The sequence below is a fragment of the Chlamydomonas reinhardtii genome, chromosome 9, assembly GCF_000002595.2.
Source record: "Chlamydomonas reinhardtii strain CC-503 cw92 mt+ chromosome 9, whole genome shotgun sequence".
Taxonomy (NCBI): domain Eukaryota; kingdom Viridiplantae; phylum Chlorophyta; class Chlorophyceae; order Chlamydomonadales; family Chlamydomonadaceae; genus Chlamydomonas; species Chlamydomonas reinhardtii.
This window is the reverse complement of record NC_057012.1, coordinates 5,801,171-5,817,451: the sequence shown is the minus strand read 5'-3', so window position 1 is coordinate 5,817,451 and position 16,281 is coordinate 5,801,171. Positions and strand designations below refer to the sequence as shown.

The 16,281-nt window shown below is 69.6% G+C and overlaps 1 protein-coding gene across 1 annotated transcript in view; it reads left to right on the top strand.

The window, feature by feature from the left end:
• Nucleotides 1–415: 415 nt before the first annotated feature.
• Nucleotides 416–16,281, top strand: part of CHLRE_09g402108v5 (uncharacterized protein) — a 24,243-nt gene continuing 8,377 nt past the window's right edge. Inside the window, exons 1-19 of the mRNA XM_043066057.1 lie at nt 416–691; nt 949–1,265; nt 1,488–2,743; nt 3,378–5,081; nt 5,288–5,867; nt 6,127–7,130; nt 7,352–7,538; nt 7,693–8,495; nt 8,654–8,960; nt 9,447–9,878; nt 10,170–10,379; nt 10,633–10,687; nt 11,033–11,512; nt 11,705–11,979; nt 12,163–13,230; nt 13,629–13,796; nt 14,045–14,502; nt 14,767–15,385; nt 15,543–16,188. Coding sequence (XP_042921416.1) covers nt 610–691; nt 949–1,265; nt 1,488–2,743; nt 3,378–5,081; nt 5,288–5,867; nt 6,127–7,130; nt 7,352–7,538; nt 7,693–8,495; nt 8,654–8,960; nt 9,447–9,878; nt 10,170–10,379; nt 10,633–10,687; nt 11,033–11,512; nt 11,705–11,979; nt 12,163–13,230; nt 13,629–13,796; nt 14,045–14,502; nt 14,767–15,385; nt 15,543–16,188 — 10,651 coding nt within the window. The 5' untranslated portion in view covers nt 416–609. The remainder of the gene's footprint in view (nt 692–948; nt 1,266–1,487; nt 2,744–3,377; nt 5,082–5,287; nt 5,868–6,126; nt 7,131–7,351; nt 7,539–7,692; nt 8,496–8,653; nt 8,961–9,446; nt 9,879–10,169; nt 10,380–10,632; nt 10,688–11,032; nt 11,513–11,704; nt 11,980–12,162; nt 13,231–13,628; nt 13,797–14,044; nt 14,503–14,766; nt 15,386–15,542; nt 16,189–16,281) is intronic.

Here is a 16,281-nt window from a genome sequence, read left to right as displayed (position 1 = left end):
AGTCCAGGCACGGCAGACGCACTTCAGGTGTCGTCTTTACCTTTGGGAGGGCCCCGCCCAAGCCTGTGCGGATCTGCTTCGGATACTCGACCACAATCGCTGGGGTGCGCGGGTTCGGAGAGGGGGCGGGGAACGGACCCTCGCTGGCCCCAGCTTTGAAGCGGGCATATTTTTTGGGGGATAGGGTCACGGGCTGGGGTCGGGGTCGGGCCTGGGGTCCAGGGACCCTCGGGACCACTCGTCAAGACTCGCAGACCAAATGGCAGGGTAAAGAAGTACACGAAAAATGTAAAATGTTCGCTGAACGTGCACAGTCCCCCGATTGACTGTTCAAGTTGGACCTGCAAACGGAATGAACATTCGGACATTTTCCGTGCTGCGGTTATGTTACAAATAATGCAAGCCCTATGTTTTAAATGAAAGCTAAAAGATTAACACGCACGCATAAAAGCGAAAGCGAGCTTCCGCTTGATGAAGAAGCTTGGTTCCTGCGTTTCCCTCTCTCCATGCGAAACATGCGGACATACCATTACATATCGGGGTTTCATGTAGTCGGTGGATATATGCTCGTATCCTGGTAACCTGTTGTCGCGCTCAGCGCTCGGAGCGATGCGCCGGTACTCTGGGCGCGCCTTGGTTGCCGCCGCAGCCCTAGCGCTGCAGGCATATGTTCCAGGGCCATGTTTAGCAGGTGAGCGGTGTACACGTCACGGGAGTGGGGGCAGGGTTTGGAGAATGCAGCGCCGCGCAGCCGGTCTGGGCGGCAACAGCCAGCCACGTGCACCCGTTGCGGAGCCACACAGGCTCCCTTCCTCGACCCGTCGCTCCGGCGGCACCTCCAGCGACAGCGGCACCCCCGGCCGCCTGTCAGCGCCCCCGTCGGCGCCAAGTCCACCCGTCTCCTGCTTCCTGCTCTCTCACACCTGCTCCCTCCCCCACACCCACCAGGCTCCCTGTTCCTGCTGCTCTTCCTGGCATGGGGCGTCGCGGCCACGCGCCTCTCGCGCCACCCCTCCCGCGTCGCCACCGCCGCCAGCGCCGGCGCCTCCCTGGCCCTGTGGTCCGCCACCGCCGCCGCCGGCTTCACCGCCCTGCTGGCGCAGCTGCTACTGCCGCTGCTGCCGGATGCCGTGGCCGCCGGCAGTAGCGGGGCAGGCGGCGGCGCCGCCGCAGCCGCGGCGGCGGCGGTGGGGCCTGGGTCGTTCGCCTGGTGGGCGCTGGGTCTGCGGGACCTGTCCAAGTGCGGCGTCTGGGCGCTGATTGCGGTGAGTCGGTGATCGGGGTGCACGTCGGAATGGCGGGACTACCCAGTCACCAGTGATGAGTCCCTCACTGGGCCATGCTCTCCTCGCACGGGTTGACTTATGGCCCTGGCACCTGTCTTGAGGACTGAGCTGGTCTCTTCCTGCGGGTCTTGTTGACTTACGGCCCCTGGTCTTGTTGGCTGACGGCCCCCTGGTCTTGTTGCTCTCACACACCACCCGCAGGCTCTGGCGCCGCCCGCGCTGTGCGCGCTGACGGCGCTGGCGGAGGCGCAGGACGCCTACGCTGCCTACCGGGCCTCGCGGCGGGCACCCGGCAGCATCGCTGGCACTGGTGGTTTGACCGGCCGCGCACACAGCACGACCGTTGGCGCCACCGCCGGCATCGCCCCATCCGCGTTTGCCAGCAGCGGCGCCGCGGCTGCCGCGGCTGCCGCGGCTGGCATGGGCGGTGGCGGCGGCGGCGGCGGGCGAAGCGCGGAGGTGGCGGCGGCAGGGGGGCTGGTGACGGCAGTTGCTGCCGGTTTCCTTGCGGCCGCCGCGGCGCTGCTGTGGCCCGCGGTCTTCAACCTGCCCTGGCTGCTCGTCATGTCGTTGGCGGTCGGCGCCGCCGCATTTCGGCGGGCGCCGCCGGCGGCGGCGCTGCCGCCGCTGCTGCGGCTGCTGCAGTGCTACTGCGCCGCCGCCCTGGCCGCGCTGTACGCCTGGCAGCTGCAGCCGCCACAGGAGCTACTGCCGCCCGGCTACACCTGGCCGCCGCCGGCTGTAGCAGCCGCGGCGCGCGGGCTTGGGCTGTACCGCTGGTACTGCGCGGACGGCGCCCCAGCGTACGACCTCGTACCGCAGGTCTTGCACGTGGCGGCCCTAACCCTGCTGTACGGCGCATTGGGTTTTGCCGCCGCCGCCGCCGCCGCCGAGGGCTGGCGGCGCCGCCGGCTACGTGCGACACTGTCCTCCGTCGGGGTCGCGGGCTCGGCTCCGGGGTCGGGGGCTGCGTCGTACGCGCCGCCGCCACCAGTGGCACCGGGGGCGCCACCGCCAACACAGCCCCAACCTGCGGCCGACGCCGCCACCGGGCCTGCGATGCGCGCCCTTAGCTACAGCCACAGCCGCAGCCACGACCCATCGCACGGGCTCAGCTACAGCCACAGTCACGGTCATGCCCACGGACACCGCGACGGCCGCGGCGTCAGCTTGGGCCGACCCGACGGCGGCGGCGCCACCGCTACCGCGGCCGCCGGCGGCGGCGCCGCCGCCTTCGCCAGTGGCGCGGGCGCGCCCTTCCAGCCTCTGGTGGGCTCGGCGGCGGCGACGCTGGCGGCGGCGCAGCTGCTGCGGCGTGTGGGCGGCGCCGCCGCGGCCGTGTCGTCGCACCCGGGGGTGGCGGCGGTGGCTCTGGCGGGGCTGGCCATGGTGCAGCTGTCGGCGGCGGGTGCGGCGCTGCTGGCGGCGGGCATGTGGACGCTGCTGGCGCCCGGCAGGTGTGTGGGGAGGTGATGACGTGTGTGGCGTGTGGCATGGCGTGTGGTCGTTTCTTTTATGCCTCGCACGCTGTAGTGCCCCATGCTCAGCACCTCACCTGCTCAATCATGTGCCGCAAAGCGTCTCCTGACTGTCGGCTCCGCGCGATGCGTTTGCCGTGCTGCCCGCTGCCGTTTTGTATGTGTGTGAGTGTGTGTGTGTGTGTGTGTGTGTGTGTGTGTGTGTGTGTGTCTGTGTGTGTGTGATTATGTATGCGTGTGAATGTGTGTTAAAAAACGAAACGAAAGCCCGCCCAGACGACGCCGGAGTTACTTACTGATACCTACCAATTTACCGAGCGTCGCGTGGTTGCCGTCACCCAGGTAGTCATACTTACCCGCGATAAGCCTGTAACCCCACGGGCGACCATTCGGCCTGACCCCGCGAGGCACCTGTATGCGTCCATGCTCCGCACCCTGGGCGCGCTTAACAACGTTTACCCAGCACGCCTAATTCCCGTATTCCCGCCCGCTGGTCGTAGTCGAGCTCACACCAACAGAAACACAAGCAAGAAACCCCCACACACGTGCACTCAGGCAACCCAAACACCCCCCTGATAGTGCGGTGCCTGGGAATGTGTGTGTGTGTTTGCAGGTACGGCCGCCAAGCGCTGCGCGCCGCCGCGCCGGGTCTCACGCTGCTGCTGCTGGTGTGGAACGCTGCCGTGTACGTCCTCACCAGCCTGGCCCGCACCTACCCGCACCTGCTGCCGCCGCTGCTGCCGCTGTTGGGGCTGCTGGCCTACGCGCCGCCGCCGCCCGTTGCGCTGCCGCTGGCGGGCCATGCGCTGGCCATGATCGCCATGGCGGGTCTGGCACGCAGCAGCAGCAGTAGCCGCGGAGGTGGCGGCAGTAGCAATCGCGGCGGCGGCCGTAGCAGCGGGAGCACCAGAGAACGAAGCGAAAGACGCGGCGAGGAGGCCCAGCAGCAGGAGGCGCGGCAACCGCTACTGCCACCTGGCGGTGCTGTTACTGCCGGCGGCGCCGGTGATGATGACGTCGCAACCGCCGCCGCCGCCTCCGCCGCCGCTCCAGCCAGCAGTACTACTGCTGCTACTGCTGCTAGTGCTCCTAGCCCGGCGGTGCTGGGGTGTGTGCTGGTGACCTACCACCTGCTCAACCTGGCTGTGCCGCTCAGCTGGGCGGTGGTGGGGTCCTACCGCCTGGATGCCTTGCATGGCGGCTACCTCCTGTGGCTGTTGTGCTACTGCCTGCTACCACCCGGAGGGCGCTGGCAGGGCCTGCCTGGGTGGGGCCGCCGCGGCCCGGCGGCGGGCGCGGGCCGCGGGGTAGGTGGCGGCGGCGGAGGGGGCGGCGGCGGCGGGGGATGGCGGCGGTGGGTGGGCTGGTGGGGCGTGCTACTGCCGCGGCTGAGGCCCAGCCCGCGATCGGCGGAGGCGCTACTGCCGGAGGTGGGCACGTGCCTGGATTGGTACGGTGCGGAGGAGGAGGAGCGGGAGGAGAGGGAGGAGAGGGAGGAGAGGGAGGAGAGGGAGGAGAGGGAGGAGAGGGAGGAGAGGGAGGAGAGGGAGGAGAGGGAGGGAAGGCACACGCCCATCCCGGGCGGTCGCGGGGTCGTCACAGCGACGCCACAAGGAGCAGGGCTCGCAGCAGCCTCGGATGTGCCGCCGGCGGCGTCAACGGCCTTCCCGCCGCCGCTGCCCGCCGCGCCGCCGGGCCACCGGCTGCTGCGGCTGTACGGCAGCGCCCACCTCCTCGCCATGTACGGCGCCATGACGTACGGACAGCTGTACAACTCGGACGGCGGCGGTACGGCAGGCGGCGGTACGGCAGATGGCGTTGTCAGTGACAAGGGGTATGGGGTTTCCGGAGCTCTGGAGCGCTGGCGGCGGGTGGCGGAGCTTCTGGGGCTGTGGGGTCCGGACCTAGGCCGGGCCGCCGACTGCTTGCCGCTGCTGGGGGCGCTTATGCTCGCCACGGCACACGCCGTCGCCGGCAAGTACCTAGCCGCCGCCGGCCGCGCCGCCGCCGCCGCCAGGGCGGAGGCCGCCGCCTCCTCCTCCACCGCCGCCGCCGCCGCCGGCACTGAAACCACCAGCGCCATTGCAGTGACGGTGCCGGCGTGGTTGGTGGCGGCGGGCGGCTGGCTGGGTCGGGTGGCGGCGGGCTTTGGGCCGCTGCTGCTGGCGGCGCTGACGGCGGGTCTGGCGCTAGGCGACATGGAGCTAGGCGGCTGCCTGGGCCTGGGGTACCTGGGGTTGGCGGCGGCGCTGCTGGCGGCGCCGCCGCTGCGGGGGCCCTACGTGGCAGCGCTGCGCCTCAGCCACCGCGCCGAAAGGTCCGTGCGTGCGCGTGTTTGTGCGTGCGTGTTTGCGTGTGTGCGCGTGTGTGTGCGTGTGTGGGCTTCGTTTTGTTGGTACAAGGACCGCACGGACAGAGGCCCTGAATGAGAAGATGGCGAGTTGGCCAGAGTTCAACATGCACGCTTACCTGACCACTCCGCCACTGCCGTTGCCTTCCCGCATGCCAACTCCATACCTGCAGGCAAGGCCGCGCCGCCGCCGCGCCGCCGCCGCACCTTTACCTGTCCGCGCCCGCCTCCGCGGCCGTGCTGCGCTGGCTGGTCCCCGCCGCGCTGGCCCTCTTCGCCGCCGCCGACCTCGCGCTGTCGTACGCCGCCGCCATGCTGGCGCGGTACGGCAGCTGGTCGGATCCAGAATCCCCAGATTCCCCAGATTCGCCGGATCCTCCGGATCCTCCGGATCCAGGGCCCGCTGGCGCCGTGGGGCCGGCGTGGTGGCGGTGGCTGCTGGCGGTGGTGTTTGGCGGCCCCGCGCCCGCGCCCGGGCCCCAGCTCGTGGCGGTGCTGCTGCGCCCGTGCGCCGTACTGCTGGCGCTGCAGCTGTACCGCCGCGCATTCGCCGCAACCGCCGTCGCCAAATGGCTGCGCCTCCTGCTGCAGCAGCCGCCCGCGGGCGCGGCGGCGGCGGCCGGCGGCGCCGCCGCGGCGGGAGCCAGCGCGGCGGCTACGGCGACGGCTCGCGCCACGGCGCATGGCGCCAAGCGGCACCGGGACCGGCTGGCGGAGCAGCGGACCACGGCCTGGTTCGTCAAGCGGTGGCTGGTGAGGAGTGGCGGAGGGTGCGGGTTTTTTGGATCTCGTGGCGTGGCGTGGATGCGGTGTTGGGGGGTGGAGTTGCAGCAGAGGCATGCGCGTGCACCTTGCCACCTTGCTGGGGATCCGGATGCCCCACCGTAACGTAGAATGCCGTGCTTACACGTGCCGATTGATGGCCGGTGTGACCGGTGCCCTGGCGCTGCAATGACCGGCCATCTGTCGCACGTGCCTCCCCTCATTCCTCCACGGCGCACACCCACGACAGATCCTGAATCTGGATCTGCTGACGTCACTGCTGCTGTTCGCGGTGGCCATGGCCTCGCCGGGGGCGCTGGCGGCGGCGCTGCTGGCGGCGGGGGTCGCCGCCGCCGTCGTGGGCGCCTGGCGCGCGGCAGCCGCCGGGCCCGCCGCCGGCACCGATGGCGGCGACGCGCGGTCATCACAACGCAGCAGCGGCGACGCGGGTGCAGGCGGCGCGGCGGCGGCGCGGCAGCGGCCGCGGCGCGGCCAGCGGCGGAGGGGCGACCCCATCCCTGACGACGAAGAGCAGGAGGACGATGTGGGTGATGAGCGGGACTCTGAGGAGGGCTATGCAGCCGTGCCGGATGTGGAGCGCGGCGCAGCTGCCCCTGCATTCAGTACTGGGCAACCGGCGCAGCGGCCAGGAGCGGCGGGAGCCTCAACAATGGAAGCAGCGGCGCTCACACCAGCAACGCCTGCTGTGTACACTGGCTGCACACGCCGCGTCAGCGACAGCGCCGCCATTGCGGTGTTCTTCGCGCTGTGCAAGCTGCTGCTGGCGGCGTGGCTGCTGGCGGCGGCGGCGCTGCAGGTGGGGCTGGTGGCGGCGCTGGTGCAGCGGGTGTCGGCAGCGCAAGAGCAGGCGGCGGCGGACCGGGCCGGCGGCGGCGGCGGCGAGGCGCCGCCGCGGCCGGTGCTGACGCTAGCGATGATCCTCGGCTGGCTGGGGCTGCCTACCTGCACGCTACTGCCGGAGGATGGAGGGGCGGCAGAGCTGCTCGGCAGTAGCAGCGACCTTGCCGCCTCATATGCGGCGGACCTGGGAGGTGGCGGCGGGTGGGTGCGGGACCTGCTACAGCCGCTGTGGGCGGCTGTGGCGGCTGTGGCGGCTGTGGCGGCGGCGGCGCTGGGCGGGCCGGAGGCGGCGGCGCTGGCGCCGGAGTGTGATCCGGCTCCGGGGGTGCGGCTGCTGCTGACGCTGCAGCTGCTGTGTCTGGCAGCTCTGTCGCTGAGGAGCAAGGCGCGCAGGTGGGAGACGAGTCCTGTCGTGTCCGGGCGAGTCCGGGCGAGGCGGGGCGAGTCGTGGCGAGGTGGAGGCTTGCAGGATCCCTGAGAGCCTTCAGGGTCTGTGTCATTTTTGGACTCGGAGTAGCTTTGCTGTAGCATTCTATCGCTTGTAATTGCGTGCAAATGGTGTTGCAGGTAAGGGTCTCGAGCGTGTGTGTGACGTGTGACCAAACGTGCCGCAGGTGGCGAGCCAAGCTGCCGGCGGCGGTGGTGGCGGCGGCGGCTTCCGGCCAGCCGTGTTGCCTGTTCTGGCCGCCGCCCGCCTGCCGCCCGGACGCTGAGGTGCTGCCTGGGCTGTTGGGGCCGCGGGCGCTGCCGCGGCGGGTGCTGCGGCGGGCGGTGGCGCCGCTGGTGGCACTCACACACAAGGTCAGTCGGTGGGAGGGAGAGCTGGCGCTGGGCACGGCGAGGTCGTTAGTTTGTGCATTCGTATTCAACTTCTTAAGCCTATGTCTTTTCCCATTTCCCAAAATGTATAATGTACGAATTCAACGTTTGTGTGTTTGGCCCAATGCCCTTACAGATCCTTGCCAAGCTGGGTCGCGGCGCCTACGATGTGCTCAAAGCCATGGACGTGCCCGCGGACAGCCTGGCAGCGGCTGTAGCAGGCGGCGACGAGGGGGCCGGCGAGGACATCGACGGCAGTAGCAGCAGAGGCGGCGGCGGCGCCGCCGCCGGGCCCGGGCCAGTGGCAGCGGCGGGCGTGGGGCAGAAACCGAGCGGGCGCTTGAGTCGGGGCGGGGAGGTTGCTACTGGAGGTGGCAGCGGCGCGGGTGCTGGGGGCCGCACGCCGCCGCCGCAGCCGTTTGCCAGCCTGGCGGGCACGGCGTCATCATCGGCGGCGCACAGGCTGACGGGAGCCGCCGCCGCCGCCGCCGGTGCAGATCCTGTTGCTACAGCCCCTTCCGCTGCTGGTGCTACTGCCGCGCCCGCTGCCTTCCCCCGGGCCGGCGGCGGCGCGGTTGGCCCCGGCGCCGTGCCTCCATCAGTCCCGCTCCGTGCCGGCACGCCGGCTCCCCGCCGTACCACAGCCGGTGGCGGCGGCGCCGCCGCCGCCGATGCTGCTGATGCCGATGCAGACGGCGATTTCAATGGCTGTAGCGGCAGTAGCGGCACGGGCGGCAGTAGCGGCCGTAGCGGCCCTGGCAACTGGCTGGCACTGCATGTGGTGATGCTGGTGCGGGGTGGCATGGAGGCGGCGGAGGGCGCCTGGGCGGCGGCGGGGGCGGAGGCGGCGCTGCTGGCGCTGCTGCTGGCGGCGTTCACGGCGGCAAGCGCGGTGTCGCTGCCGCTGCTGGCGGCGCTGGGGCTGGGCATGGCGGCTGGGTGAGTGGTTGGGCGGGTGGGTTGATGAGTTAGGGTGATGTGTTAGGATGTTGCCAAGGCTGTGGTGCTACGTGGCGGAGTTTGTATAGTAGTGTGCAGCTGAGGAAGCGATGGATGTCTGATGCCGGTCCTTCTAATAAACCTTTGTTGTTACACAGGCCAAGGCTTCACGCGCGGCTGCGGCGCTGGCTGGTACTGCCGCTGCTGTGCGCGCTGCTGCTGTACTGCTACTGCGCCTGGGTGGGCCTGTCGCAGCTGCTACTGCCGCTGCTGCTGCCGTACCTGCACCTTCCGCCGCCGCCGCCGTCGCCGGAGCCCCCGCCCTCCGACCCCCTGCCGCCGCTGCCGCTGCCGTCCGAGCTGCTGGCCCTGCCTCCTGTGCTTGCGGCCTGGCTGGGGCTGCAGGCGGTGGGGCCGCTGCTGCCGTGGACGATGTTCATTGCCGTGGTGGCCTGCCTCATGCAGGTGGGCGGGCGGATCCGTCCACGTGTGCGTGTGTTTGTGTTTGTGTGTGTGTGTGTGTGTGTGTGTGTGTGTGTGCGTGCGCGTGTGTGTCTATCTGTGTGTCTGTGTGTCTGTGTGTGTGTGTGTGTGTGTGTGTGTGTGTGTGTGTGTGTGTGTGTGTGTGTGTGTGTGTGTGTGTGTGTGCGTGTGTTCGTGTTCGTGTTCGTGTGCGTGTGTGGTTGTGTGTGTGTGAGTGTGTGTGAGTGTGTGTGGGTGGGTGGGTGTATGTGTATATGTGTGTGTGTGTGTGTGTGCGTGTGTGAGTGTGTTCGTGAGAGCTCGAGGGAGCTGACGGCACGAGCGAGGCACGCAACGCCAGCGCGACAGATGGTTTGCGGCTGCGGTTGCGATTGCTGTCGAGGTCATTGTTGGCGAGTGTACTGCTGCTGGACGAGGCTGCAACCGCGTTTCCCATGAACCGTAAAAGTACTGCTGGCTGCCGTACAGGTGAACTGCGAGATCGGCGCCGCATCGCCCTCGCCAGCCGCAACTGACGCGGCTGCCGGCGGCAAGCCCGCCGCCGCCGCTTCTTCCTCATTAGGCAACAGCGGCACAGCAGCTGGCGGTGGCGGTGGCGGCGGCGGCGGCTCGCTCTGGTTGCGGCGCCACCCATCCTCAGACGGCGGCGGCCTCACCACACCGCTGCTGCAGCTCCCTCCTCCGGGGCAGCAGCAGCCGGGCGGGGCCGCATCTGGTCGCGCGCCGCCGCCGCGCAGCGCAGGCAGCAGTGGAGCCCCCGCCGCTGTGGGTGCCGCCGGCGGCACTACCGCCGGCGGCGGCAGCAGCACATGTCGGCGGGGCGCGACTCGTCTGTTCCGACCTGTGGAGCTGTGGGCGCAGCCGCAGTGGGGCGTGCTGGACTGGGCCCGGTACTGGCTGGTGAGTGGGCGCGGCGATTGCTTGGCAGCGGCGGTAGTATCAACTGAAAGAAGCGCCAGGCCTAGTGTGTGCTCTTCTCTCCAATGCTAGCAAGTTTATCTCGATACCTATGATACTCAGTATGATGCTCTGTCACGCATCCCACTCATACCCCTGCCCACCTCCGGCGCGCATGCTGCTGTACAACTGCGCCTGGCCACAACTTCACTTTTACTACTCAATCATGAATGTAACACCTTAGTATTAATCATAATTCTCACTTCCGTTCTTCTCCTTCTCCTCCTGCTCCAGGTCCGCCACGCCTCCGACCTGTTGCTGGTGGCGCTGGTGGGCCTGACCGCCCTGCAGCGCGACCTGCTGCGAGCAGGCTACCTCGCCACCTGCCTGCTGCTGTTCAGGCGGCGGCCGCAGCTGTCCGCCCCGGGCGGCGCGGGCGGCGCGCTGTTTGGGCGGCTGGTGGGCTTCAACTTTGCAGTGCTGGCGGCGGAGGGGCTGTTCCAGGTGGGGGGGGGGGCCTGGGGCCGGGGGGGGGCGGGGGTGTGTGGCTGTTCCAGATGTGTGTGGGGGCGGAGGGGGACGGGACAGGGGAGCATGAGGGGAGGAGAAGGAAAGGGGTGGTTTTTGTTTAGGGGTTCGTTTCCTAGGAAAGATAAACAGTACGATGCAGGACACCACACGTCGTCTAGTGGGTGCGTTGATGCCGTGATGCTGTGAGCTGTGTATGACATGTGCGTTGTACCTCCAATGCACGCAGGCGCCGTGGGAGTTGCAGCTGGGCCGCGCCTGGGCCCAGCCCTGCAGTCTGGCGGGTACGTCGGCGCAGGGCCTCTGGCGAAGAGCGCACGTGCTTGTGTGTGTGTGTGTGTGTGTGTGTGTGTGTGTGTGTGTGTGTGTGTGTGTGTGTGTGTGTGTGTGTGTGTGTGTGTGTGTGTGTGTGTGTGTGTGTGTGTGTGTGTGTGTGTGTGTGTGTGTGTGTGTGTGTGTGTGTGTGTGTGTGTGTGTGTGTGTGTGTGTGTGTATGTGTGCACAGCTGAGGTGCCGTTGCCGCTGCCCAGAGACGTATCCCCGATACGCCAACGCAATGTCTGCATCCAGTGCCTGCGTTTTATGCCTGCCTGCGTGCTCGTAACTTGTGCGTGTATGTTTGTGTGTAGGTGCAACACCGGGTGGTGGCGGCGCCGCGCCGCCGGTCGCCGTGGCCTGCACCTTCCCGCGCCTCATGGGCCTGTGCCAGCTACAGCCCGGCCGCGGCGGCCTCTCCGCTGCCGCCGACAACGCCTCTTCGTGGCCTTTCGGCTTCCTGCAGCCCGGCCTTTCGACGACCACGTACGGCGCCGGCGGCGGCGGCCCGGGCGGCGTGTTCAGCCCCTGGCTCGCGCTGTTGGACTCCCCGGTCTTTGCCGACATTGTGATCTGGATCCTGTTGCGGCTGTACATCCACACACTGCGGTCGCCGCTGTTTGCCGCCGCCGCCCGGCTGGCGGCGGCGGCGGGGGCGCGGGAGGTGGCGGCGCTGAGGCGGGCGGCGGCGGACGCGCGGGAGGCGGCGGCGCGCGGCGCGCTGGCGGCGAGCCACGCGCGCGCGGTGCGGCTGCGGCGCATTGCCAAACTCAAGGCGCTGCTGCTGTCGCCAGGTGAGGCAGGGCGTGCGGCTACTGCTGCGGTCCCGCGGCCACACACAATGGGTGCTCGCCAGCTTTGCAGCGCATCCGAGGAACAGCAAGCACGCACGGTAAACCTTATACAAATTACTTATCACAGAAATGAAGAAGAATTATCCCGTAAGCAATTCTCGTCAATTTTAAGATTAAATTCTTCGTGTGCAGGCGACGGCCTGCCCGGCGAGGACGCCTTGGGCCCCGGCGGCGGCCCGGGCGGCGCCGCGGCCTCCGCCTACCTCCGCGACCTGCGTGAGCTGCAGCAGCTGCGGCAGCTGCGCGACACGTCGGGCAGCAGCCTGGGAGGCCTGGGCGGCGGCGGCGGCGCGGCGGCGGCAGCAGCTGGAGGAGGAGGCGGTAACGGCGGCGGTAATGGCGGCGGTAATGGCGGTGGCGGTGGCGGCACCCGGAGTCTCATGTTTGCAACCGGCGGGGGGCCGCAGGTGCGGGGGCCTGTGGCTTGTAGCTTGCGGTTGAACATGCGGTCGTGCCGGATTCGGCAATGACAAAGATACTCGTTTCAGCACAACGCGCTGGTGCAATGCCAGACTGTTTACTGATTAGATAGATAAGACGATGTGCAGCATGAAGTAAGTATAACGCGATTTTCCCCAAACCAACCGCAGGTGGTGGGTCTGGCGGAGCTGCTTGACGCCGACGTCGATCTCAAAGACATGGCCGCGGCGGCGGCGGCCGCGGCCGCAGCGGCGGGCCTTCCTGGCGCGTCGGCTGGCGACTGGTCCGGTGGGGGCGGCATGCGCTGGCGGCCGGGGCGCAGTGGCGCGGCCGGAGATCAGGACGCAGCCTCAGCTGCGGCGTTCTACAACGCTACCGCACGACAGGGCGCCGACAGTGACTTTGGTGCCGGCGGCGGCGGCGGCGGCGGCGGCAGCCGCCGGGGCCCGCGCCGCGCCCGCTCTCACACGGATCTCGAAGCCGTTGCGGACGCCGCCACAGCGGCGGCGATGCTGCAGCACCAGCAGCAGACATACCCTTATCTTCAATACGCGGCGACGGACATCGGCGGCTTTGGCGGCGGCGGCGGCGGTGACGTCACCGACGGCACCGATGCAGACGCCACACCACTGGGCACGTCGCCTCGCGGCTGGTCGCCAGGCGGCGGCGGCGGCGGCGGCGGCGGCGGCAGTGGCCGCCACCGCCGCCACGCCTCTGCAGAGGCGCTTGACGTGCTTGGCAGCGGCGGCGGCGGCGGCGGCGGCGGCGGCGGCGGCGGCGGCGGCGGCTTCCTGGTTCCACCGCGGGACGGCATCATGGCGGCCGCCGTCGGCGCCGCCGGTGGCGCTTGGCGCACAGCACCCGCTGCCGGCGGCGCCGCCGGCGCCGGCAGCGAAATCCAGCCGTTGCCGTCAGAGCGGCCGCGCAAGGCGGTCGCGGCTGGAGGGCCCGACGCCGACGCCGACGGCGGCCAGGGTGACGGCGGCAACCCGCCGGGCGGGCGGCGGCGGCGGCGGCTGGTCTGGCCGCCGCTGCTGCGGCGGCTGTTCGCCTGGCTGGCGGCGCCGCTGCTGGCGGCGGCGGCGGCGCGGCGGCGGCAGGACGACGATTCGTACACGGCGTACGGCGCCTTCCTGCTGCTGTTCCTGTCGGACTTCTCACTGCTGTCTGCCGTACTGCCGCTGTCCATGTTCATGTACGGACTGATGCTGCGGCGCAAGCCCCGGCAGTACTGGCAGGTGCGTACTGCGTGCCGTACGTGCCGTACGTGTGTACGGCATTATAACTTGTGCGGTTGCGATCCCATGTGGCATGCGCCATCGCCCGCGCTGCCCCCGGACTACCTGGCCTGCTTGATCGCACAACTGCCTCTAGTCCTCCTGCCCTCCTGCCCTCCTGCCCTCCTGCCCTCCTGCCCTCCTGCCCTCCTGCCCTCCTGCCCAAATGCTCTACCCTCCCTGCCGACCTCTCGATCTCGCCCTCCTTCCTGCCCCCCCCCCCCCCTCCCTCATCCGGGTCTTCTTGATTATGGTGAACACCCCTTACTCCGCGCCCCCAGCTCCTTCCTCCTTGGTTGAGTTTGGGCTGGCATTTACAATCCCCTTGCCCCGCCCCTCTTTCCCCCGCCCCCTCCCAGGCCTGCCTGCTGTACCTGGAGGGGCTGCTTGTGGCCCAGTACTCCTACCTGGTGCTGGGCAGGTGCCTGTGTGCCACTGGAGGAGGAGGAGGCGGAGGAGGCGGAGGCGGGGGGCCGGCCAGCTGCATCTGGGTGTTTGGGCGGCGCAGCTTCCTGTACCGCATCCAGGCGCGTGTGCGTGTGCGCTTTATGGAACCCCCCCCCCCCGATGCATGTAACCCCCGGTGCAGGATTACATTGCGCGCTCCCTGTACCTGACTGTGGGGCCTGCGGTGTTCTACCGCTTCCGCTACAACCCCCGCTCTCTTGCACAGCTACTGGCACCCGCACGCACCTGCTTCTCCCCCTTTGCTGACATTTGCACCCCCCACCCACCCCCACCCCATCCCACCCCCCACACACACACATCTGCACAGGTTCTGGGCCTGCACGCCGACCCGCTGGACTGCCTGCCCCTGTTCCTAGCCTACCTGGCCGCACTCATGCACAGCTACAGCCTGGGGGCGGTGTACGCGGCTGTAGCAGCGGGCGCCGGCGCGGGCACAGGGGCTGTAGCAGCGGGAGCCGGCGCAGGGGCTGTAGCAGCAGGCCGTGGCGGCGGCGCACTCACGCCGGTCGGGTCAGCTGCGCTGCAAGATGCTACTGCCGCCGCCGCCGCAGCGAACGGCGCCGCTGGCGCCGCCGTGGTTGGCGGCGGCGGCGGCGGCGGCAGTAGCAACACTGGCAGTAGCACTGGCGGCCGTGGCGGGCGCGGGGCGGGCGGCTGGGTGGCGGCGGCGCTGTCTTGGCTGTCGTTCCGGCAGCTGCGGCGGCGGGCGGCGGCGGGCGGGCAGGCGGTGGCGAGGCTGGTGACACACGTCGCGTCCGTGTACAGGTGGGTGGGTGCGTGGGTGGGTGGGTGGGTGGGTGGGTGGGTGGGTGGGTGGGTGGGTGGGTGGGTGGGTGGGTAAGAGGGTTGGTGGGTGGGAGCGCCGCGCTGGCTTCGTTTGTGGGCGCCTGCCATTATGTTCTCTGCTGCCGAAGTTTCTGGTATTTTCCCTGATTTATCGTTTCTGCCCCCTGCCCATGTACGGACAATATACATGATAATGGTTTGCGCAATCATTCCCGTTCTTCCATTCCCCATTCGGCGGCACAGACTGGTGACCTCGCCGCACGAGGTGAGCCCCAGCTGGGTCAAGCTACAGCTGCAGCTGCCGCCCAGCAGCGGTGCTACTGCTGCTACAGCCACTGGCCGCACGCCGCTACTGCCGGCTGCCCCTGCTACAGCTGCTGTTGCCCCTGCTACTGCTGCTGCTGCTGCTGCTGTCACCGTGGGGGCGGCGGATGCTGGCGGCGCGGCGGCGACGTCGGCTGCCGCGCCTGGCGGCAGTGGCAGTGGCAGCGGAAGCGGAGGCCTGCCGCCACGCGCACCGCCGGCGCAACAGCCAGCGTCCTCTTCATCTGTACCTTCTTCGAGCGCGGTGTCAGCGGCGGCTCTGCCGCCGGCGGCCGCGGCGCCCGCTCAGCTTCCCGCACCCGCTTCGGAGGCTCTGGATGCCGCGGCAGCAGCTCCCACCTCGCTTTCCGCGCCGCCGCCTCCGGCGACTGCCCTGTCGGGCGTCCCACGGCCCCAGGTCGGACTGCTGACGGGGGCGGCGCTGACAGCGGCGCTGTCAGACATGCTGGCAGCGGTGTATTTGCACGGGGAGGCGGTGGCGGCGGCGCAGCGGGCGGCGGCGGCGCGCCGGCGCGCCAAGGCGGCTGCGAAGCGACAGGTGCGGGCGCGCATTGCAAGGAGGAAGGTTGTCGCGTGCATTCTTCCATCAGTCTTTATGTATCAAGGTGTCCTTTGTGCCGCATTTTGTTGCAAATTTCCGCATTATGCCGCGTTGTATCCACGTGTGTGCCCTCCATGGAATTGCGCTCGTGCAGCTGTCGGGCCGCCGGTGGGACCGCGCGAGCGAGGACGGCGATGGCAGTAGCAGCTCAGACGACGGCGGCAGTAGCGACGACGACGAAGAGGACGCGGCGGCGGGCGATGAAAACGACGTCGGGCTCCTGACGTCTGGAACAGGCCCTGGCGGCGGCGGCGGCGGCGGCGGCGGTGGCGGCGGCGGCAGTAGCACCTTCTTATCGATTGCCACTTCGTCCCAGGCTTCGGCTGTAGCTGCCCGGGCGGCTCGCTACAGCCTGCCCCGGCTGCGGCTGCAGCACGAGGCTGTAGCTTCCTCCGGCACCACGCTGCACGTGCTGCTGGAGGTGCTACAGCCTCAGGCGCTGCCGCCGCCGCCGCCGCCGCCCCTGCTGTCCAGCAACAATAACACCATGGTCAGCACTGCGCGGCCGGCGGCGCCGCCCCCCGGCGCGCTCATGGCGGCGGCTGTAGCCGCGTCTGGCGGCAAGCCCGCCAGCCCCAGCCCCGCACACGACGTGGCGGACATGCTACAGCTGGCGGCGGCGGCGGTGCAGCGGCAGCAGCAGCTGGCGGCACACAACGCACTGACGCCGGTGCCGCCCTTCCGCCGCCAGCAGCAGGCGCCGCCGGCGCCGCCGGCGCCGCCAGCTGCTTCCGCCGCCGGCTCGCCGGCGCCGCCGCCAGCGTTGCCGGCGCCAGCGTCGCATTACCCGCGGTCGCCGCCGCCGCAGCCGCCGCCAGCCGCCGACGGGTCCG